Source organism: Primulina eburnea, chromosome 3 (assembly GCF_022965805.1).
Source record: "Primulina eburnea isolate SZY01 chromosome 3, ASM2296580v1, whole genome shotgun sequence".
Taxonomy (NCBI): Eukaryota; Viridiplantae; Streptophyta; class Magnoliopsida; order Lamiales; family Gesneriaceae; genus Primulina; species Primulina eburnea.
The window spans coordinates 12,134,673-12,157,460 of NC_133103.1; the positions used below are offsets into that span (position 1 = coordinate 12,134,673).

The window sequence follows — 22,788 nt, forward strand, 5'->3', positions numbered from 1 at the left end:
AAAAAAATATTATGGAATTTTCTTTACTAAAACTATTTATTGAAATTAATGTTAGCAAAACATAATAGTGTAGCAGTCAATTCCGATTCTGGGTCGGCACTTTTAGTTTTAAATTCGATTAAAATTAATTTAAGTAACTTTAGTTCTCAACTTTTAAAAACTGAAAAAAAAAATAATTCAACAACTTAAAGTTCTGTATATAACTAGAAAAAATTTATGGAACAAAAATGTTATTAATTAAAGTTTAATTATAAAAATTTAATAAAACACACAAACATAGGGTTTTGAGGTTAAATTTAAGTTGTCTGTACATTCTTTTTAATTCTTAATCATGATATATCTATACTATATTTTATGAAACAAAATTTATGTGAGACGATCTCGCAAATCAATTTTGTGATACATATATTTTATTTAAGTCACTTATGGAAAAAAATATTATTTTAATGTTAAAAGTATTATTTTTTATTGTAAATATGAACACGGTTAACCTATCTAAATATTTGTGAGAACGTCTCACAAAAAAATCTAATTATTTTATAAAATATATATAATATTTGACTCATAAAGTACTCTTTAGAATCTCCAAAATACCATATATTTTTTTATGCTTCTAGTTATTTCTTTTTTCATGAGATCTTAATTTTTTTAAAAAATAAAAAAAATCAATTAAGAAAAAAAATTAAAATATAATTTCTTATTTAATGTTTTTTTTAACAAGAGTACGTAAATAATTTATTTAATTGGCGTCAAATATTCATGCTTAACAATATAGTACAAATAGTGTAAATAAATTATATGTCATGAATTATGAGGAAATGGAGAACCAATAAAGGAAAAAAAGATTTAAAGCAAAACAGTTCATTTTATTTAATAAAAAAATCATAAAAACATATTTTAGTAAATACATATCTCATCTGTATCCAACATATCTCAATAAAATACTTGTTTTTGTCTCTATCTAATGTTTTTGAATTTTAAATAATCATATAGTCTATAAACATAAAAATTTATTATATAATACATTTTTATAGTCTTTAATTTTAATATTAATATAATATCTAAAAAAATTCACAAAAATTATTTAACAAATTTTTTAATAAATATCAATGTTTCGCGTATGAAAAGAAAACGATATAAGCTAGATAAATCTATACTACTATACTAAACAATAATATATATATATATATTTTTTTTTTTTTTGAAACCAAACAATAATATATTTAAATAACCATGAATTATACAAATGATTGTAAGATTGTCTCGTAACTCAATTTTAAATATATTATTTTTATATAAAAAATGTTATTTTTATTATAAATATAGAAAATGTTACTTATCTTAAAAATAAATATCTATAAATTTGTCTCACTACCAAACTAAATTTACTTAATATAGTCATGTCCCAATCAATTTTAAAAATATTATATATACAGGACTACCATATCTATACAATTTTTTTAAAATTCAATAATTTAATATATAAAAAAATAATTATCCAGAAAAACAAAATACACAAAACATATATAATATAATGATACACGTGGTAACTGACAACAGATTTATTGGAATGTCGTGGCCATTTGGTCTTACATATCCAGTGGATAAGGAATGACTTGCGAAGAAAATAATCATATATTATATATAAAAAAAAATTAAACAATGATAAATCAATTTTGTTTATATTTAAAATAATAATTAATAATTTTTGCATAAAAGTGATATTTTTTTTATAAATAATTCAAATAGAAAATCTTCTCATAAAATTGATTAGAATTTTTTTAAAAATAAAAAATAAAGTAGCCAAAGTTGTAAAGCTTTTCCTTTATCTGTTTGAGGAACAATTTATCTTCACTTCAATAACCCGTATGGTAACCACCTGTTTCCACTTTCCAGTACCAAAGCTTTGAAGTAAAAATAATTTTTTTTTGAAGAAATGAAAATAAAATTCAGAATGAATATAAAATCTAAGTTATATATTTAAATGGAATTTTTTGATGTCAACATTTTTACATTTATAAAATAAAAAGAAATTAGATGTGAATAATCGAATGGATGGAGAGTCAATCCTACCGATATTCACAATAAAAAGTAATATTCTTAACATAAAAAGTAATATTTTTTTATGGATGACCCAAATAAAAGATCTGTCAGACAAAATACGATCCATTAGACCGTATCACACAAATTTTTGCGTAAAATAAATCTATTATATGTGAGTTCGAATTCTGTTATCCTATCGACACCTTATCCAAAAAACCTGTTGAAGCTTTTATATTAGAGTGAGTCTTATGTGAGACCGTCTCACGGATCATAATCTGTGAGACGGGTCAACCCTACCCATATTCACAATAAAAAGTAATACTCTTAGCATAAAAAGTAATACTTTTTCATGGGTGACCTAAATAAGAGATCCGTCTCACAAATATGACCTGTGACTCGTGAGATCGTCTCATACAAGTTTTTGCCTTTTATATTAAACAGTAGTGGTTGAGAAGTATAAATTGCGGAATCTCATATTTCTAATTTTTGGGATGTTTGAGTAGTGTACTTGTTGATCCATCGACAATTGCGTATAGACTATAAATATTAGCTGCTGATTTTGCTAGATAGTACGGGTGTTGCGAATATACACGATGCGTAACATGACAAGCTCAGCCTCGCCGAAAGGCATCGCGGCCATAGTAGGCGTGGGGGCCAAGCTCGGACGGTCCATCGCCCGGAAATTCGCGCATGAAGGGTACACTGTCGCCATTCTATCCCGCGACCTAGGCCAGTACACTGGATACGCATAATTACCTTCTCCATCACTTCCAGTTCCACCCTATGTGTGTGTGTGTGTGTGTGTCTGTATATATCCCCGTAAGCTGATTTAATTGTTACAGGTAGACTATCCAGATTTGCAGATGAAATAGCGAGAGAAGAGAAAGCGCGGGTATTCGCAATCCGAATCGACTGCTCGGAGTCTCGAAGCATAAAGGAGGCATTCGAGGGGGTTCTGTCTCTGGGTTTCGTGGAAGTTTTAGTATACAACGCTTACCATCCAACATCGTGGAACCCCACCAATTTCGCCGATATCAGACTCGATCACTTCCAAAAATCCCTCGCCGTCTCCACCGTCGGCGCATTCCACTGCGCCCAACAGGTCGGCGAAGTAATAGATGTACTCCGAAGTCCGAACACTTGATAAATTGTGAAATATTTTTTGAGAAATTGATCGCAGGTACTTCCGGGCATGGTGGCTAGAGGAAGAGGGACGATTCTGTTCACCGGCTGCTCCGCTTCTCTTTACGGGATTGCTGGCTTCTCCGACTTATGTAAAGTAGCTCCTTTCCAATGCCATGAATTAATTAATCAACTTTTTTTAATGTTAAAAAATAGAAGCTATGTTAGTAATTAGATTCTAAAAAGTGACATTTTCCGAATTGTATGATATCTTTTTGGTTGTTTCTAGACCCCATTCAAGCATCTTTTTGGCCAAAGAACAAAAGTAAACTTGGATTAATAAATTTAAGTTGATGTATTTAAATTTAAAACAACAGGCTGTGGGAAGTTTGCGATGAGAGGGTTAGCTCAATGCCTCGCCAGAGAATTCCAGCCTCGGGGAGTACACGTTGCTCATGTCATCATCGACGGCATAGTCGGCGCCCCGAGGTTTGTCGGCCTCTGACTGATTCATGCTGATCCATATAGAATCTTGGCACAAAATCTCACTTTATTGTTCGCGGCAGCCCACTAGAATATATACCCCATTATCAACCGTCCACCGATCCTAAAATTTAATAATGTTATGATCTTTGATCAACAAGAAAAAACCAAGTTATTTTTTAGAATCATAAATATCCGATGTCTCATGTCTGAACATTAGTCACGGTACAATTATGATGGGGATTATTTCATGCTAGCATAAGGGTAGTACCCTAATGCTAGATCCAAGGGCCCAAAATTGATTTGGATATGTGGGGTCCATAAATTTATGTAGACCCCACATGTCCAAATCAAAATTAAACCCTTAGATGTGGTGTGAGGGTACTACCCATATGCTAGCATCTCATCAACCATTATGATGGTAGTGCATCAGGATGCTTTTCCCTAGCTAATTTTTAATTTGGTGTTTGACAGGCGAAGATCCTCAACTTCTTCGGTCGGCGAGTTGCATGGAGTAGTAGAAGACAGGTCGATGGACCCAGACGCAGTTGCTCAAACATATTGGCAACTGCACGCTCAGGACCGATGTGCCTGGACCCAAGAAATCGACCTTCGACCCACCTGATCGAGGCTTCCATGATATTGCAGGCTACAATTGCGTGTCATTCTCGGATTCGATCGATTTGTTGTTTTATATATATCAATAGTGAAGACATATAATATTAAATTTTTATGTTGCTTGCAACGTAACTAGCGGGCCGTTCTCGAATAAATTTGTTGATTGATTAATTGCCGCGTGCACAACTTGGAAGTCAAATTACATATTTAATGTCATATATATTTCAAAACTTAGTGTTGCCATATTTGTCAAATTGTGGTAGACTTTTTGGCTCTTATTATTTAGACTAAACTTGAATATCAAACGAAGCCTAAGAGACAAAGGCAATCGGTACAATTCATCTCCAAACACCATTTATATCAAAATTATTAACAAAAAACACACCACACATCATGCATGGCTTTTGTTTCTTCATACAACATAAACAAAAAAAACTTGGAACAAGCAATTTACATTAAATAAAAAAAATAGGAGCTACTCCGTCTTCTGCTCCTTAATTGGTTCTTTCTGTTTCCCTGTCAACTTATTGATCATTTTCTGGAGCTTTTCCCTTAACATGAAATACAACCTCTCAGATTTTATCCTCAACTTCTCAGCATACTCATTTATCTTCTCCTCGTTTTTCACATATGTCAAAGGCAATGTCAATCCTCCCAAAATGCCTACAACATTTAAAGGAAAATTAAATCATGTAACACAATTATTAAATGCTTATATATGTTTTGCGAGGAACTTCAGAATTACCTATGTAGCAGATTGTAAGTAAATCTAAGTAGCTTCCCACCAAGGAAAGTGCATAGAAAGAAGCCACAACTCCGGCGAACAAAAACCATTCATTCGCGGCGCCCATGTGAAGTACCGTTCGAATCGCTTCATTGATCCGCTGATGGCATAAAGTGGCTGTCTCTACTGTCGTCTGCTCGCTGATTTCCAATCTTGACAAGTCTGGAGTACCCTCTCTGCGCACCAGACAAGTTAATATCAAAAGTCTAGAAACTACACCTTCGTGTAAAGGAAAAAAGAATATAAATGAATAATTTTCTAGTTGGGTACCTATTGAAGAGACGATTAAGATTCCCCCAAGCAAACAAACACACGACAATCGCCATAGCCAGCCAAGAAACCAAAGTGATAAACGTAAAGCCATATATCTCCATCGCCACCCATGTAACTGTTGCCGCCACAAGGAGTAAAATACCGGCATCCTTTCTTCTCCATAACACTATATCCCTCAGCCAATCTGCCACATAATCTAACATATTCTAAGCAAGTTTTTCAAATCAAACAACATAAAACTTCTTGAAATTCTCAAGTTATAATACAACAGAACCTGGATTTTCTTGGTGCTGGGTTATTGGTGGAGCAGGCTGAGATTCCGGTGAAGCGGCCATGATTGAAATTATCTGTACAGTTTTCTACGCCAGAAGATTGGTGATATAAGATTTGGTAGTATATGACAGGTTTAAATATATAATTAATTTGGGGTTACACGTATTTGAATGTAGTAGGAGACGTGGAAGCCATGCAGCCATCTTCCCATTTTAATTACTCATACATATTTCTGATTTGGATCAAAACGAAATATTCAACATTTCGGTGGAAGTCTCTCGTTTCTTCTTCTTCTTCTTCTTTTTTTTTTTCCAGAAAAATAAAATATATCAAATTTTATTTGTTGAAGAAAGTGACAACCTTCACATGTGGCTCTGTGAATATATATGAGATTAATTTCATTCTTGTGCGGGAGAAACTATTATAAATATAAATAAATTATTTTTACGTAACTAATCCATTTATAAAAAATACTCCTTTGGGAAACTCATTCAAACAGACAGCCCATATCTGTCGGTTGTCGGCCTACAATCAGTCTCAGTCCAAAGGTAATGGATTAGTCGAAGCCCATTTAGTTCAAAACAGAGGCCCAATATAATCTTATTCTATATAATTAATTATGTTAGCCTAAAAAAGAAAAATTATTAATGTCTTTGTATATTTCTTTGAATCCCCAAATGTAATTTTTGTAAATAAAAATTCCAAAAAAAAATTTAAATATACTATACAAGCACGCACATATGTTTGTAATTGAATAATGTATTAATGCAATGTGGCTATTAATTTCCTTGTACATATGCAATACAATAATTTTTTGAAGTCAATTAGTGTGAACTATATCTTATTTATTTAATTATTAAGATATGATTTATGTCATAAGATATACAATGATATGATCTTGTTTGGCATCTAACAGAACTTGACACCTGTTGCTGTATGTGGTCCTCACACTCATATGCATCGAAATTAAATAAATATTAAATCAGGGACTATATAATTATATATATATATATATATATCTTAATTATATGATCTAAACTAAACAGATTAATTTAATGACCTTGGGTTGCAGTTTGCCATATTGGAAGGATTCCTTCCAACTGGGAGAATCACATTTTTCGATTCTAAGTAACCTTTTCATAATAATTATAACAATGATAATCGATAAAGCTTAACAAATCAAGAATCTTTTCTACTGTTTGTCCAAAGCACGCTTAGTTCGCATTGTCTCCATAACTGCTAATTCAAATCTTTGAATGTATCAACAAGATTTTATATATATATATATATATATATATATATATATATATATATATAAAATTAATCTTGATATGATGCACACATACCATACATACTTATGTGAGCACTGATGATGTGTGTTACACAACTATTGGATGTGTAGAAGTATAGAAAATTTTTCCATTCAATTGGAGAGTGTCACATGATCTGTATTCAAATAAATATACATATTTGGACTGGACCTATTTGATATTCAAACGTAGTTAAAAAATATATGCACAAAATCTCTCGAACATTCAAGGGAGTGCTTGCAACTTTTAAAAGAGATGATTTGTATTTTTTCTTTCACAAATTTACAAAGAAAAATGTAAGAAACACTTTGTTTTAGTGGTTGAAAACACTCCCTAAATATTTATTAAAAACCTAATATATATTTGTTGAAAAAAAAATATCAGCTTTTTGTAAGGGTATCAGAGAATACTAAACTTTGATTCGTCAAATTCAGCTTAATTGAAGCATATGATTTGATATTCGGTGTATGCAATCCGCGTGACTACAAATTTTCCGCGATTGTTTTTGAAAAAATTGCGAGGAAATATATTTTTTATGATAAAATAAAAAATCTGAGCAGAAAATTAAAGTTCGTAATACGATGAAATATTATACTAAAAACATTTTAAGTGAAGTAAATTAAAGTATAAAAAAAATCCAATACAGTTATATTATTTACTTGCCTAATATTTTTAAGAAATTAATGCATGTTGGAAGAAGATATTATATTAAATTATATTTTAAGATATTGTATAGTTCAAATCTTCTTTGTGTAATGTGAATCTTCTCGCATATCAAGAAAACTATAAGATTGGTGGATTGAGTATCATGCAATAAACAAATTTAATTAAAAATTGAATGAACAATACTCGATCCCACTAATATAATTTTATAATATAATCAAATCTGCAGCATAAACCATGCACAGATAATCACTTGAACATCTAAAATTAAAATTCTTCCACACACCCAACACACCATAAATTAATTAAACACACTTAATTAACTAAAAAGGAAGAACAATGATGCTAAATTCACCCATATATGATATACCACACTCCAAATTATAAAGCAAAATAATAACCCCAAACCCTAGCTAGCTAGCTAGCTTTGTAAGTGAAACTAATGAAGTAAGTATATATATTATAGTCTGCACGAATTTGAAATTCACCGCAATTATTAATTATCGTTCGATAATAAAGTTTATAAGGATCGGGATATCCACTTATAAGCTTTAGGATCAAATGATAGTTAAGTCATGGGTGCATATTAGCGGTTCCGTGCAGTATATAATTAATTAATTGTAAATAAGGATTTTGATCGCTTAAGGGTATGCACCATTTGTAGTGGGCAGATCTGTCGGCCAATACATAGTTGAATTGCAGAAGCCGATTTCAGCTGCGGCAATGGGTGCCGATTCGAAAATGGTGGAAGAAGAAGAAGACGATGACACCATGCTTCCAAGAATTACCTGCGGTGCAATTTCAGGATAAATATTTGTTGAAGATCTGAGCTTTTGATACAGTTCTTGAATCCCATTATTTTGAACTTCACCAAGAATAAAGGTTTGGCTTGCTTGAGCTTGGTGCTGATTGTCTCTGTGGAAAGAATTTGACAGGCCGATGGATGGAACCTGGATCGGGCCTAAAGGGTCGAAGCCTAAGGCTCGAGAGTGAAACCCGCCATTGGAAACGGAACAATCTGTCCCCAAGTGTGATCCAAATAAACCAACTTCTTCTTTTCCGGGATGAGACAGCGGATTAGGATTAGAGTTTTGGTTTGCTCTGAGTAAAGAAAGTATGTGAGAATTCTGCGGGGTGGCCCATAAAATAGGGCTTTGAGTGAAAGCATCAGCGTGCTCAAATCCACTGAAAAAGGCTGCTTTCCCCATCTCCGATGAGAAAGTTTTCAACTTTCCAGCAGTTGAAGACTTCCCAACGGCCGCAGCTATGCTGGTGCTCTTGTTCTTACGGCATCCACCTCCAATCGGAACGTTTCGCAAGGCCCCACCTTTTGTCCAGTAGCGGCGGCAAGTCTTGCAGAAATGGCGTGGCTGAGTGAGATTGTAGTTGTTATAGTAACAGAATTTCGTGTTGGAGGAATCGCATCGTGGGCATCTCAGATTCTCCATCGCAGCTGCTGCTGCAGTGGCAGCTCCAGCAGAAGAAGAGGGTGACGGAGTACTGGACGGAGAAGGAGAAACTGGGCCAACAAGAAATCCTCCATTAGGGCTAGAAATATTGGATCTTTCTCCAGCTATTAAGCCAACATTGCCTCCCCCAAGAAGCTCTTGAATCATCTTTTTCTGTTCTTTTCAGATCTACAAAAATTCAAAAGAACCAAGAAAAAAAGCAGATATTTGTTACTCCTTTTTAGTGTAAAAAGATGAAGAAAGTTGCTTAGATAGCTAGGGTTTGTTGTGTTTGTAATTTTATCATTTATTCCGTGATCATTGTGAGAAAAGAGAGATAAGGAAACATGAAAATGGGAGCTTACCTTTGTTTCTTTTCAGCTGAAAATAGAGGGTTTTGATTTGTTGAGCCAAAAATTTATGGGGGAAGAAGGTAGAGGAACAGAACAAGTTAATTAAGATAGAAAATCTTATATATAGGACGTAACAAACTAAAGGGACAAGCTACTTTGTCTACTTTCGAAAACAATAACTTAGTCTTTTTGTTTTGGATTAGTAACGTACTCAGTTTTAACATTTTGTTATAATTGATATTACCTTCATTTCATATATTCTCACATTTGTCACCTATCACATGATTATATATATATATATATATTGTAATGGATCCCGATCATATGTCACAAGAAAGCTGGCGTGACATCGGAAAATGCTAACATGAAATGGGACATTGTGGACGCGTCAGGTGTCCGTCAGCATTTCAATAAAAAATGACTAAAATTGAAAAACGTACAAGTTAATGGACTAAATCGTGAATTTTTCTATAACATAACCAAAAATAAAAAAATATTCAATTTGCATGACCAACAATGTAATTTTTCCTTTTACAAACTTGGCGAGATTTAAGCATCACTCTTAATTAAATGTATCTATTTATAAATATAAAACAATGTTATAAAAATGAGTGGAAACTGCATAGGAAAATATTCTAAATTTGTCGTATAGTTGTCGAAATCAATCCAAATAGTTTCCCATGGAATTGTCGAAATACCATGTGGTGTACCCGATAACACATGCGGCACACTAATACATAAATTGTCGTATTTAAATTTCGAGATGAAGCAATTTTATTATTAAACAGTTGCTAGTACGAACAGGCTAGCTCTGTCCATCCAAGAATTAGAAACCAATAGGTTCTCGAGTTTAAAGGAACCTATGGCAGCATGGAAATACGTACAAAGAACACTAGCTACCCCACCATCCTCAATTAATAGCTAGGAACTGCACTCGATGGCCCGAAAGTTATGGCTTCAATTTGGCTTCAGTACCGAAGATTATTCGACTAAAAAAATTAGTCTAACACACGATCAACCTAGTATGATTACTAATTATACTGCCACTTTTTTTTTTTGCAACACGAGGGGGATTCATTGTGCTAGCTAGCTAGTTCTCGATCATAATTTTATTTGTTTGGAGCTTTATTTTGTTTGTGCGTGTGCTTGAATCAATCCATGTTCAATTTCATTATGATGTCAATTATGAAGTACTGCAAACTTTTCTTGGGATTAAATCAAAATACGATTTGAAATTACAGAAAACAACTTTATGGCCTTGAAAAGAAACTAATCATATACCCAATTAAGGCCTTTTTTTAACAGATTAAGGCCTAATATCATGTAAAGATTCGGACATTATATTAGCATATATTAGGATAAATAATGGGAAAGATTATATGGATTAACCAAGAATTTTTCAATCCTGGTATTTATTATTATTATGACTAGCGGTTTAAAATTTGTAATTAGGTTGAAATATTATTTTTTAATGAACAAAAATTAATATTTTATTATAATTATCGGCAGTGTTTGTTAAAAGGATAAAGTCATCCCTGATTATTTATACGCCTCATTTAAATATTTAATTTATTTATCCACTCACTCACCACCCAATTATTTTTATTCAGAGACAACTACGCAGTCAATGCATAAAAGCTGCTGGTCAAATATAGCGTATGATACCAAGATTATTTGGTGATGATGCCGAGAAAAATTACGTACAACAATGGATAATTAATATTAATTATATTATACGATAATTAAAAAAATATCTTATTTTTCAAGAATAAAATAAAAAAAAACATAAAAATTAGAAGCCATTGTTAAAATACTGCTTTCGATGCTATTAAGCATAATCATGTTGAATTGTGTACGAACTTATTTTTTAAGTAGTCAAATTTCATTCTCAATCCGTTATTTTTTTCTCTCAATTTTAGTATTTTTTCTAAAACGGTTCCGACGGGACGCTAACATGACGTCATATTTTGTTATTATTTACGATATCATGTCGGTACTCTAATTGACTCATTACATGAATAGATCGAAAAAACAAAATCCTAAATCTGTTTGAAATAAGCCTAAGTGTGCATGCAAGAGAAATGTACATGTTTGGAGAGGAATCATGTGGAAGTGTGAAACCCGAGACCTAGACTGAAACAAAGGTGTGAAAATGAAGAAAAAGCTAACAAGAAAACGACCACCATAACCAAAAAACATGCTTGTTTTTACATCCATTGTTGGTCACACTTCAATCACAAGACTTTGGTCCATAAATGGAGAGACCGACTATAATACACAGAATTATCCATTTCTTCTTTTCCTGCGCTCCATACGTTCATTTTCTTTCATTTCTTGTTCGTTAGTTCTAATCATAAAATGAAAACGAGGGGACAAAGAACATATGTTTTTTCCTTCTTCTTATGATTATGTGTAATATGTAAGTGCATATATATAAAAATAAGTAGATGGTTTTATTTTAAATGCATGCAGCCTTTGGTCAGGACTGGCGGATGCTTTATGAATGTATCCTCACAATCCAACAATTGAACAAAGAGATACTCGTCTCGTACACCTGAACTGAACTGACTGACCTGACCTGACCACGCGTGCCGTCCGGAGACCGGAAACACAACCACACCACAGCCACAACCAAAAAGATTATCAGGAAAGAAAAAAAAATCAACTTTAGGATTTGAATATATAATTTGGTACTTTATTTGAATTATTATACGTGTGGTGGTGATTGGTGGTGGTGGGACAGCAGAAAAGGACGCGAGAATGGTGGTGGCCGGGCAGATAATATTCTCTCCTATTCTCTTCTTGCATGCGCTTCGTTAATCTACACTATTCAACATTCTTGCCATGTCACTTTCATGCTCTCGAATCTCAATCAACCACATTCAATTATTAAAACCTTTAAGACTAAATAGAAAAAAATATTATTTAAAATTTAAAAATTAAATGGAATTAATTTTAATTAAAAGTGACTAAAAAATATGTCCTAAACATACAAGTTAAATTAATTATCTAATCGGTATGCATTATCTGACAGGAAAATATTTTACAAGATAACCATTAATATATTGTATGTATATATCATATTATTTTGAAGTAAATAAACCTTCAAGTTTGGTGTGATAATCTGCCTATAAAAAGAGTTAAATAATTACAAGAACGTGCATGATACATATTTATTTCGGTATGTTTGTTTTTTTATTAAATTTCAAATTATTTTGTTATATTTGTTTTTTTGCTATTCAAATTTATTTTCGACATGGCGTTGATGTGACAATATAATGTCGACGTATATAATATCACATTCAAATTATAGATAAATACATATAAAATTTTTAAAAAATATAGTTGTACCCTAAAAAACCCATTAAAAAGTAAGCATTCACGTATTATTGGAAGATATGATATTTTTAGCAATATTAAATTCAAAATAATTTCGGATTCTGTGCATATGATAGCCCATGAAAATGTATTAATATTAAATTATGAAATTAATTAAATATATTTTTTAATGAATAATAAGTCGAATGAAATGTGTAAAGCGGGGAGGACCGGAGAATGATTCGATTCAATCCAATTGAGTAAGTGGGGCCCCAGCCCGGTTGTTGTCTCCCTTTACGCGGCAAATAGTCTTTTCTTGGGTCCACAACCCGCTTCATTCACTTTTTCCCCGACTACGGTCCAATTTATGCGCTTCCCTTCCCTTCCCTTCCCTTCCACCACAATAATAATTCAGTCAATTATTCTCACGTACATGCACTGCCCAGTACTACTGCTTACGCTCTAATTTCTTTTTCTATTTATGTTTTCACCCTGTACGTCCTCAAAATATTTTGCATTTGAATTCTGATCTAATGAAACATTTTTATTTCATTTCCAAACTCCATAAAATAGCTCGTATCAAAATCTAGCTAATCAAGTCGTATTTGATCTGAGAAAAGAGATTTAAAGAACGAATTTAAAATGATACTGGTCTAAATCAATCACAAATCTTAATATGATCGTTGGATACATTGTACATGAGGTAAAATGAGACGCAAAAAGGAGAATTACAAGTATATATAAACATTGCGAGGAAAAATTTAACTTGTATATCTATATGTTTAAAAGAGCTATGAATTCCCAAAGGGACCCTGACATTAACTATTAGGTTATATATATATATATATATATATATATATATATATATATATATATATATATATATATATATATATATATATATATATGCACACAATTTTTTGGTCTTTTTTGGTTTCTTAAAAGAGGTGGTATACTGACATGTTGTCTTTTATAAATTAAATTAAACTGTAATCTTAGTATATCAATTATTAAATTTATTTAACAAAATTATCTTAGTATATCAATTATTAAATTTATTTAACAAAATTAATCATAATATGCCATTATAAATAAATAAAATAGTCCACTTTCCCCCTTTTCTCCGTAGGTTTAAGTGTAGGTCTTCATACCATATAATTTTTATTGGTAATCCACATGCAGCTACTCGTGAATATATAAGGGAGAAAAATATTATTGGTTTCCAATGATTTGTTGTAGGCAGAGACACAATTCTTGGGGTTTAGAGAACATGACCATATGATCTGCATCATGAATCATCTTCACCTCATGTGTTGGATTATTTTCAATCATCCACTCCTGGAACCCTTTCCTTAAGACATAATCCTGTTCGCAAATCACGTAAACACGTCGAACCGAACCGTAATTTTCTTCCGACAGACGAGTTTCTTTCAAGAGATCAGGCGCATCCTGATAACGTCCTATGGGTCTCACCAATGACGTTGCCAGAGTCAAATCCTATATACATGTACGGATGTACTCAACGAGAAGATTTGTATAAGAATGAAAAGACAAAGTTTGTTTGATCAGATAAAGAATACGTTTCGCATAGTATATTTTTGAATGTGGTTAAATGGGTTGTTACCTCGGGTGGAGAAAGTTGATACAAGTGAGAGGACATAAACTTTGGGCCTAAGAGGAAGGAGGTGGGAGGCTTGTCCTCTCCATTGCTAAACGATACTTGGCAGTCCAAAAAAGTCTCCACTTGCCTTTCGTACTGTGTATAGTTAATTACAATTCTTATAATATATATTATATATATATCTATAAAGATGTTGACGTACGATACCTCTTGACGAATAGTCTGGACAATTAGGTTAGGGCCGGGCATGAAGGCAGTAACAAAAACAGCAACATCAATTTTCTTGGGGTATTTTTCCATGGCAAGAGATATACTAATCCCACCCATGCTATGCCCGACAAGAACCACCCTCTCCTCCTCCGGCAAAGCCTCCATGAACTCCATCAGCGGCTGCGAATAGTCAGAGAAAGTAGTAACCTCTGCCAAAGGTTTGGTATTAGCTCCGGCAGCAGCCATGTCGAGGGCGGTCACACGGTGGCCTTGGGATCTCAGCAGTGTCGTAACTTTGTACCAACACCATGCACCATGGCATGCGCCATGAACCAGCACGACGTGTTGTTTTTGCTTCTTGATCTCTTCCATTTTTCCTTCTTTCCTTTTAATTTTTACCCCACTCTGGCACTAATTATATCTTTAATTTGATTACTCAACCCATATATGTAAGAGAATTACACATTTTACGCTTGAATTTCTTAAACACGTCTGATCTGAGTCATGCATGATACCAACCCTGTATTTAATGCATTACGCAGCCGGAGTAATAGAGAGTAGGCAGGAGCAAAATGACAAGCTTCATCCTTGGTTTGTGCGTGAAATGTGTGCAGGCCATTGTACGTATAACTAAACCCACAAAACATAAGAATTTGCATAATTGATAGCTTTGTTTCTATGTAAACATACAAATGTAATATTCCCGCATCTTTACTAAGAACCTTATTGTGATTTGGACGTGCAAAAATATTTATGCAAATTTAATTTTGTCTAATAAAAAAAATTCTCATGTAAAGTTAAACTTAATCGTCACAAAATAAAAATAGTAAACATAAAATTTATTGTCTCGAGGTACTTATATTAAAAAATAATAACATAATTACAAAATCTTTTCAATTAATATATACATATGATATATCAAATCGTTAATCCAGTAACTTCTCTATTTGATGTATAGCAAGAATGCATCAAATTAATTCACTAAATACTGTTATTAATGTTAGTCTTTAATAATCGATTAGATAAGTAATTCGTTAATTAATTATCAAGCTTTTGTTTTATATTATTAAAAAAAAAAATAGTTATGTAGTGTCTAATAGCTATGTATTATTTGCTTGAAAATTGGCGGGAGCAAAACGTCTATTTATGCCACCGTTGCCGCCGATTGAAGCTTCGTATTTGGCAACTCTACTCTTACAGAAATGCGCCGGGGCAGCCTGTCTCCGGGAAGCTCGTCAGCTCCATGCCTTACTTATTACATCGACGCACTACCACCAGGGATCACCGTTTCTGCACAACAACATTCTGTCCATGTACGCACGATGCGGGTCTTTGGAGGACTCCCAGCGCGTGTTCGACAAAATTCCTCAAAGAAATATCATATCGTACAATGCGCTGATTTCAGCCTATTCGCGTAGTCCCCAACAATCCTATCGGATATTTCGTTTGGTTCACGAATTGGAAGACGAGAACCTGGTGGCAAATGAAACAACCTTCACCAGTCTTCTACACGCATTGTCGGGACCAGGAAACGAGGTATTGGGCTCTTTGTTGCATAACCGTTGTATAAAAAGAGGATTTTGCAACCATCTCCTTGTTCAGACCTCTCTACTTGGAATGTATTCGGGTTTGGGGGATGTGGATTGTGCTAAAAAAGTGTTTTGTCTTATGAAGGACAAAGACACCACAGCTTGGAACGCTATTATTTCCGGTTGTGTGAAGAATGGAAAAATAATGGAAGGCCTCGGGCTTTTTCAGAATATGCTAAAGGATGGGATTGCTCCTACCCAATTTACATATTCATTGGTTTTGAAAGCTAGTGCCAAGTTAGGAGATCATGTGATGGGGAAACTTGCGCATGCTCAAGTTCTTGTGTCGGAAGCTTACATTGATTTGCCTTTGCAAAATGTGTTGCTTCACATGTATTGTAGCTGTGGTGACATAAATGCGTTGTTTAAGGTTTTTACGCGAATCGAGAGTCCAGATTTAGTTTCTTGGAACTCAATTATTGGCGGGTTTTCAGAGAGTGGAGATGGAGATATGGCAATGGTTATGTTTGTTCAGCTGGGGCGTGTATCACTTGTTAAACCTGATGAATATACTTTTGCAACGGTTATATCTGGTACAGGTGTATACCCTGCTGCCAGATGTGGGAAACCACTCCATGCCCAAATTGAGAAAGCCGGATTCGCAAGAAGTCTTTATATTGGGAGCGCACTCATCTCCATGTACTTCAGCAATGATGATGGCAAGACATCGCAAAAGATTTTCAGTGCTATTTCAAATAGAGATGTCGTTCTTTGGACTGATATGATTGGGGGGAACGGTAAGATCGGGGAAAGTGAGATTGCATTGAAGTTCTTCCGTGGGTTGTGCCATGAAGGTTTCAAATTAGATAACTTCGCTTTAAGTAGTGCTTTAAGTGCGTGTGCTGATTTGGCGACTCTAAGACAAGGGGAGATGATTCATTCTATGGCATTAAAAACTGGAAATGACACTGAAACATGTGTTCATGGATCCTTAGTAAATATGTATGCAAAAATTGGGGAACTTAAAGCTGCTGAATCTGTATTTTCTTGCGTGTCTGATCATGATTTGAAGTGTTGGAACTCAATGCTCGGAGGTTATGGTCACCATGGTAAAGCCAACGAAGCATTCCAAATATTTGATGAGATTCTTAAACATGGCCTTAGACCGGATCATGTGACTTTCATATCTTTACTAGCTGCTTGTGGTCATTGTGGCTTGGTGAATGAAAGTCGGTATTTCTGGAACTTCATGAAAGAAATTGGTCTGAGACCCGGACCGAAGCATTTTTCTTGCATGATAAGTTTGTTAAGTCGAGCGGGATTAACGGAAGAGGCCGAGAGGCTGATCGATGAATCACCTTTTGCCGATGAGTATCTAGAATTATGGAGAACGGTTTTGAGTTCTTGTATCGAGAACAGAAATTCGAGAGAAGGTATCCGTGCCGCGGAGCAGATTTTAGCCATAAATCCGGAAGATAGTGCTACAAACATACTGCTTACTAAGCTCTACGCTGCAGCAGGGAGATGGGACGATGTCTCGAAAATAAGGAGAAACGTGAGAGAAGTTGCATCGGATAAAGAACCTGGTCTTAGTTGGGTAGAGGTCAACAAAAATGTTCACGTGTTTTCTTCAGGGGATCAATCACACCTGCAAAATAATGAAATACAAGTTGAGCTGTGTAAACTTCTCGGGAACTTGATGCCCATTATTGAAGACCGAGTAGATAACATTGAGACCTCGTTTCAACTTCGTACACATGACAATTGACCTGCTGCTCATATGTTATTTTACCTTCGTCGTTTCTGGGAAAATACTGATTTGTCACAACATTATATCACGTGATGTAAAAAAAATTCATATGTTTCTCAAAATCTTACGTGACATCGGAAAACAGACATCAAACATATAATCATTCTGACCGAAAATGTGTAAATTATGGATGTAATTAATTTTATGTGAGATATTTAGTTTTTGGGAAAATAGATTTTTTTGTCTAATAAGTTTCTAAAGTTTGGTTTTGATACAGTAGCTTCTATTTTTTTTTACTAATTTGGTCGAATTGATGATGCGACACTGAAAAATTAGAAAATACTGATTTAACATCGAAAATTGCTTAATTTGTCAGATTACACGTTGACGAAAATTCAAAATTGACAAGTTAATAGAACAAAAAAATCATTTTCTCTTTAGTTTTCTACTTCCAAATTTTCTATTTCAATTTGAATACCGTGGATGTTTCAATAGTCATCACATTTCCATGGCCAAAGTTCGATGCTCAAATGCGTGCTTGCAACGTTTTTTGAATTATATACACTCTGTTATAATGGTCAACCTGATATTTTGATTATCAGAGATCACTTGTAAATTTGTTCTTTTTGCAAAAGTATTTGTTAAAATTTTGTGTGAATTACATTAGTTAAGAGAAAGCATCGTAATTTTAGGAGAAATGAAAGTACTGAAGGTGACATAAATTCCAAGAAACATCTAAAACCAATACATACATTCAGTGTGACTCAAACTTAAGATATATATATATTCTGGTAAATAAGTTCTCGGACAGTAGTGGCAGATGTATTTTCAACAAATCAACAAAAATATATAATCCTGATATTTGAAAATGCGACTTTACGATGAAGATTTCAACAACCCGAAAACACTTCATTTCAGTAAAGCAGCGGGTGTGGGAATGGAGAAACAATCCCCGCTTCCCACAAACCCACTCCTCCCATTCTCAGACTGCCACGTGTCTCCGGACACGCTTGACCCGCCAACTCCAGCACCTGTCGGCCCACCTTCCACCATCCCAGCAAAGGGCCACACAGATCTTCCAAGGCCGAAGCTCATATCTTCAAACCCAGGCCCAATACCAAGCCCAAATCCACCCAAAGTCAACAGCCCTTGAGTATTCAACAAAGAAGTATAACTCCCACAAGCGTTCAGGTTCAGCCCCGCCTTCGCTTCCATAAACTGTACGGCTGCGCCGTGATCGGTCGCTAGGGGCATCAGAAACTGAGAATTCATTCCTGGAAGGCGGCGGAAGTCTTGACGAGTTGATGAAAACGGGGCAACCGCGCCAGAACTGGCATCAACCACGCCGGTACGAGAGCGCTTGGCATTCTTCCTGCTGCCACCGCCGATGGGGATGTCACGGAGAGTTCCGCCGTGGGTCCAGTAGCGACGGCAGGACTTGCAGAAGTGGCGGGGCTGGGAGAAGTTGTAGTTGTTGTAGTAGCAAAACTTGGTGTTGATGGAGTCGCAGCGGGGGCAGGGAACATGTTCTGGCTCAGGTGGCTGCAAACCAACGTGAGCAGACTTGGTGGCCTTCCTTTCAGAAACCTCACTCGCCATTCTTTCTTGGGTTTTTTTTAGGAGAGGAAAGATGTGGAAGTTACTACTACAAGTGAAAATGTAGTTCGAGTTTCGGGGAAAATGAGGGAATAAATGCTTGTATTTATCGGCGGGGGGAGAGGAAGAGATTCTGTGTGGGATTTTGCTGAAACGGAGTGTATTCTCTACTGCAATGGTGGACAGCTTTTACAGCTTGGTTGTGTATATGTTCAGTCGGCGACAATCAGGCTTTGTCTGGGTCGGCTCCTAATTGGTTGACACCATTCTGGTGAAAATAATCCGATTTGCTGATTTTTAAATACGGACTTCGAAAAATAAATAAAACTTTCAATAGGATCATAAAATAATATTTTATTTAAAAATTAAAATAGCTAAAGGAGGCACTAAAAGTGTATTAATAAAAAGAAAGCAACAAAATATATAATGTATATCTCGAATTTTTATTTGAAAAAAGAAAAAGGAAAAAAAAGAAATATGAAAGAAAGTCTGATAGGGACACATGGACAGGAACAAGTTGAAGTGACAAAGGCGGGAAGAAGAAAAAGATTTGAGTGATGGCTATGTTGATTGAATTAGGACAGACAATATCATGCAATGTCGGATAAGCGTGGCGCTTATAATTGGATTGCGGGACCCATTGGCTTCCTCGTTTTTCATTTCATCAAAATATTTCTCCAAGTAATACTAATTTTTGTAATATTTGATCGAGAGGGATTGGTCAATGCCCACGTTGCTTATAGAATGATTATTAGCAGCGTTGTGACATTTTATAAGTGTTAACATCAAAGTTGGCAGTATTATTGTTTTTTTTTTAACCATTTGTTAGTTTTCAACTCCACCCCTCTGCAATGTTTGATTTTTAATTGGCATAATTAATGTAGATTTCGTCATTGCAAATTGTCTCCTAACATCATATCATTCTTGATTCATGATATTAGGTGTGTCAAAAATTTAACCAAACCCAAAACAACTCGAACAATATCTACTTTGGGGGTTTTGGATTTAGTTTCAAATTGGGTCCAACACAAAAAGTTGAGTGGTTTTTTTTTTTTTTGAGTGATGATAGGTTGGGTTCGAGTTGACCTAAATTAAGAGTTAGTTCACCTGATACACCCGACATGTTTCGAAATTTTTTTGTGTATTTGTATTGTGTTTTATATGCAGAATGTATGGTGAAAATTGCAACTCACATTACATGTATAGAAAATTATTTAGTTGAAAATAAAAAATAATGTATTAAAGTTGTATAGCTAAAAACTACATCAGGTCGGTTGGGTTGTTCAGGTTGGTTCGTGTTTGGATTCAGGTTTATAGTTTTCAGGTTATTTCGGATTCGGGTCAGATTGATAATGTTTTGTACTATCATTGCTTAACTTGATCCGAACTCATCCGACTCACTTGAGTTGACATATATAGACTTGGACAATCTTTCCCTCTTGAGTTAGTTTTTGAGGTTGAGTTATATCTAAATCCTAATCGTAACATGTATGTTCTCAACTTTTGGCTATGCTGAAATGATATTGGTGTAGGCGTGTAGCAGCTAACTTACCAAGCTGAAAGATCCGTTGCTGCGGAGCATCGTTTCTCTATACGAAAGAAATATCAAAATGCTCTTTCCAACTGCTCTAAATTTGGATGCTCAGCTCGCACGGTAGATAAAATTTTAGGATCCTAATATTTTAATTTCACCTACAAATTCATTAGCCTGGCATGCACGCAGTGCGATAGAGAATAAGTGGTTAGCTTGTTCAATATCAAGTCATTTTCCGCACCAGGCACGCTCTCTGTCTCCTCTCTACCACCCTACAGGGCCTCTCATTCATCTTTTCGGATAAATTAATAATAAAACTAAATTTGGACACAATAAAAGTAAAGGAAATGTATATGAAATATTGTAGATGATATTCATATCCTGATTTGTTTAGTACATGACACGTGTGTCGAGTGATGAAGCACGACCACTCATTCATACATGATAGTTGAACAAGTGATAATGATTTATCGATTCAACACACGTGTTATTTGTTAAATGGATAAAAACACTACCCATGTGGGTAGCATGAACAATAAATAATATGGATATGATATTTTTCATTTCAGAGAACTATAAATACATAAAACTCTATTTGGACAAATTTTTTAAAATTTTTAGTGTTTTTTTTAGTGTTTTATAAGTAAAAAAACTTAATATATATGACTGGACAAGAATTTTGCAAAAGAAATTATGAAAATATTTTTAAATTTTTTTCCAAATATACATTTTAATGAATAAGTTAGAGATATTTTTTGATGTTTTTATAATAATAGAGAAAATGGTTTGAACCATAAAAAGTTTTAAGATTAGTTGACCAAACACATATTTATTATTAAAATAAAATCTAAAATATTTTATAAAATTGTTGTAAAAAAAATAAATTTATCAAATAATTTCTAAGTTTTTTTTCTTAATTATCACATATTTTGGGTTTTTAAATAATATATATAATAAACAATTTGCGCGTAAAATTAAAAGCTATGATTATATTTGATTTAATATATGGTATTAATTGTAAACAGAAGTGCTCTACCATTTTGTATCTGGTCCTCCGTCTCTCTTTGTCGTGTTTTCCTAGGAAGAATCTATCCCCCTCTTTGTCCTCACAATGTCGATTTCTTTGCTTTAATCCAACTTACCATATGTTGTCCTCTATTTGCCTTTAATGGAATATTGTATTGTTGTGGTCAATTGAATTGTTTGACCAATCTTTGAGAGTACCTAATATCAAATATTTGACTTAATTTGTTTTTGTACAAAAAATAAATTGAAGCTAAATAAAAGTAGAAGGAAACAAAGAAAATTTGACGAATTTCACTTGAGATCTCGGAGTTGCCGGAGGTTCATGGGAGAGACATATTTGGTACCACCATCGAGTAGTTGTTTGGCGATTATAATATTCGCTGCTTCGCTTGGGTGGTAAGGGTCCCAAAACACGTGTTTGTTCCGGTCGGAACACATAGTCGAGGTCGGACCGCAAGGGATTATCCCTGCAAATTAATTGTCCTCCGTTCCCACAGCAAGCTTTACTTGCAGTTGTAAACCCTGCAAATTCTTAATTTTGTGGTTAAGCTTGCATGAGATTCGAAAATCTAGTTGTGATTAAAACAAATTCGACTCGAACGCGTACCGTATTTCGCGTAATTTGTGAGGAGTTCCATGACAAGTTCGTAGACATTGGCATGAACAAATGTGACGGTTGATTCCATCCTACATGTAAGGGCACTGCCCAGAATAGAATCAAGGGGCCCAAATTTAGCCACAAATACATGGGGTCCACTAATATGTGTGAATCTTGTCCATCCAAACTATGTGGGGCAGTGCTCTCACATGTAGTATCGAAGCTACCAAATGTGG

General features: G+C 34.2%; 6 protein-coding genes across 7 annotated transcripts; 2 read left to right on the plus strand and 4 right to left on the minus strand.

Moving 5' to 3' along the window:
- The first annotated feature begins 2,522 nt into the window (after positions 1–2,522).
- Positions 2,523–4,470, plus strand: LOC140828250 (uncharacterized). Of its 2 annotated transcripts, none has more exons than XM_073191236.1 (5): positions 2,523–2,776; positions 2,890–3,145; positions 3,224–3,317; positions 3,543–3,654; positions 4,123–4,470. In XM_073191236.1, the coding sequence occupies exons 1-5, from the start codon at positions 2,637–2,639 to the stop codon at positions 4,271–4,273; spliced, it is 753 nt and encodes a 250-aa protein (XP_073047337.1). In that variant the 5' UTR covers positions 2,523–2,636; the 3' UTR covers positions 4,274–4,470. The 2 variants fall into 2 exon arrangements, with proteins under 2 accessions (XP_073047337.1, XP_073047338.1); XM_073191237.1 differs by having other exon boundaries at positions 2,601–2,740; positions 2,886–3,145.
- A 133-nt stretch (positions 4,471–4,603) lies between these two features.
- LOC140828252 (reticulon-like protein B13) lies at positions 4,604–5,738 on the minus strand. The gene is made up of 4 exons (XM_073191238.1): positions 5,598–5,738; positions 5,321–5,507; positions 5,012–5,226; positions 4,604–4,929 (listed from the first exon to the last, which is right to left on the minus strand). Exons 1-4 carry the CDS (start codon positions 5,656–5,658, stop codon positions 4,742–4,744), a joined length of 651 nt encoding a protein of 216 aa, XP_073047339.1. The 5' UTR covers positions 5,659–5,738; the 3' UTR covers positions 4,604–4,741.
- Positions 5,739–7,786: 2,048 nt separating this feature from the next.
- Positions 7,787–9,489, minus strand: LOC140828253 (uncharacterized). The gene is made up of 2 exons (XM_073191239.1): positions 9,383–9,489; positions 7,787–9,206 (listed from the first exon to the last, which is right to left on the minus strand). Exon 2 carries the CDS (start codon positions 9,183–9,185, stop codon positions 8,211–8,213), a length of 975 nt encoding a protein of 324 aa, XP_073047340.1. The 5' UTR covers positions 9,186–9,206; positions 9,383–9,489; the 3' UTR covers positions 7,787–8,210.
- A 4,411-nt stretch (positions 9,490–13,900) lies between these two features.
- LOC140826773 (methyl jasmonate esterase 1-like) lies at positions 13,901–15,219 on the minus strand. The gene is made up of 3 exons (XM_073189271.1): positions 14,517–15,219; positions 14,313–14,444; positions 13,901–14,185 (listed from the first exon to the last, which is right to left on the minus strand). The coding sequence occupies exons 1-3, from the start codon at positions 14,889–14,891 to the stop codon at positions 13,901–13,903; spliced, it is 792 nt and encodes a 263-aa protein (XP_073045372.1). The 5' UTR covers positions 14,892–15,219.
- Positions 15,220–15,633: 414 nt separating this feature from the next.
- On the plus strand, positions 15,634–17,959 carry LOC140826465 (pentatricopeptide repeat-containing protein At3g50420). Its single transcript, XM_073188775.1, has one exon. The coding sequence runs from the start codon at positions 15,666–15,668 to the stop codon at positions 17,814–17,816; it is 2,151 nt and encodes a 716-aa protein (XP_073044876.1). The 5' UTR covers positions 15,634–15,665; the 3' UTR covers positions 17,817–17,959.
- A 563-nt stretch (positions 17,960–18,522) lies between these two features.
- Positions 18,523–19,679, minus strand: LOC140826467 (dof zinc finger protein DOF3.4-like). Its single transcript, XM_073188776.1, has one exon. It carries the CDS (start codon positions 19,395–19,397, stop codon positions 18,708–18,710), a length of 690 nt encoding a protein of 229 aa, XP_073044877.1. The 5' UTR covers positions 19,398–19,679; the 3' UTR covers positions 18,523–18,707.
- Between the last annotated feature and the right edge of the window lie 3,109 nt (positions 19,680–22,788).

Coding starts and splice junctions, on each gene's coding strand:
- LOC140828250 (XM_073191236.1), top strand. CDS start 2,637: ATGCGTAACATGACAAGCTCAGCCTCGCCGAAAGGCATCGCGGCCATA. Junction 2,777..2,889: donor CTATCCCGCGACCTAGGCCA/GTACACTGGATA, acceptor TGTTACAGGTAG/ACTATCCAGATTTGCAGATG. Junction 3,146..3,223: donor CATTCCACTGCGCCCAACAG/GTCGGCGAAGTA, acceptor AATTGATCGCAG/GTACTTCCGGGCATGGTGGC.
- LOC140828252 (XM_073191238.1), bottom strand. CDS start 5,658: ATGGCCGCTTCACCGGAATCTCAGCCTGCTCCACCAATAACCCAGCAC. Junction 5,508..5,597: donor CCAGCACCAAGAAAATCCAG/GTTCTGTTGTAT, acceptor ATTATGTGGCAG/ATTGGCTGAGGGATATAGTG. Junction 4,930..5,011: donor ACTTACAATCTGCTACATAG/GTAATTCTGAAG, acceptor TAAATGTTGTAG/GCATTTTGGGAGGATTGACA.
- LOC140828253 (XM_073191239.1), bottom strand. CDS start 9,185: ATGATTCAAGAGCTTCTTGGGGGAGGCAATGTTGGCTTAATAGCTGGA.
- LOC140826773 (XM_073189271.1), bottom strand. CDS start 14,891: ATGGAAGAGATCAAGAAGCAAAAACAACACGTCGTGCTGGTTCATGGC. Junction 14,445..14,516: donor TCCAGACTATTCGTCAAGAG/GTATCGTACGTC, acceptor AACTATACACAG/TACGAAAGGCAAGTGGAGAC. Junction 14,186..14,312: donor ATCAACTTTCTCCACCCGAG/GTAACAACCCAT, acceptor ACATGTATATAG/GATTTGACTCTGGCAACGTC.
- LOC140826465 (XM_073188775.1), top strand. CDS start 15,666: ATGCCACCGTTGCCGCCGATTGAAGCTTCGTATTTGGCAACTCTACTC.
- LOC140826467 (XM_073188776.1), bottom strand. CDS start 19,397: ATGGCGAGTGAGGTTTCTGAAAGGAAGGCCACCAAGTCTGCTCACGTT.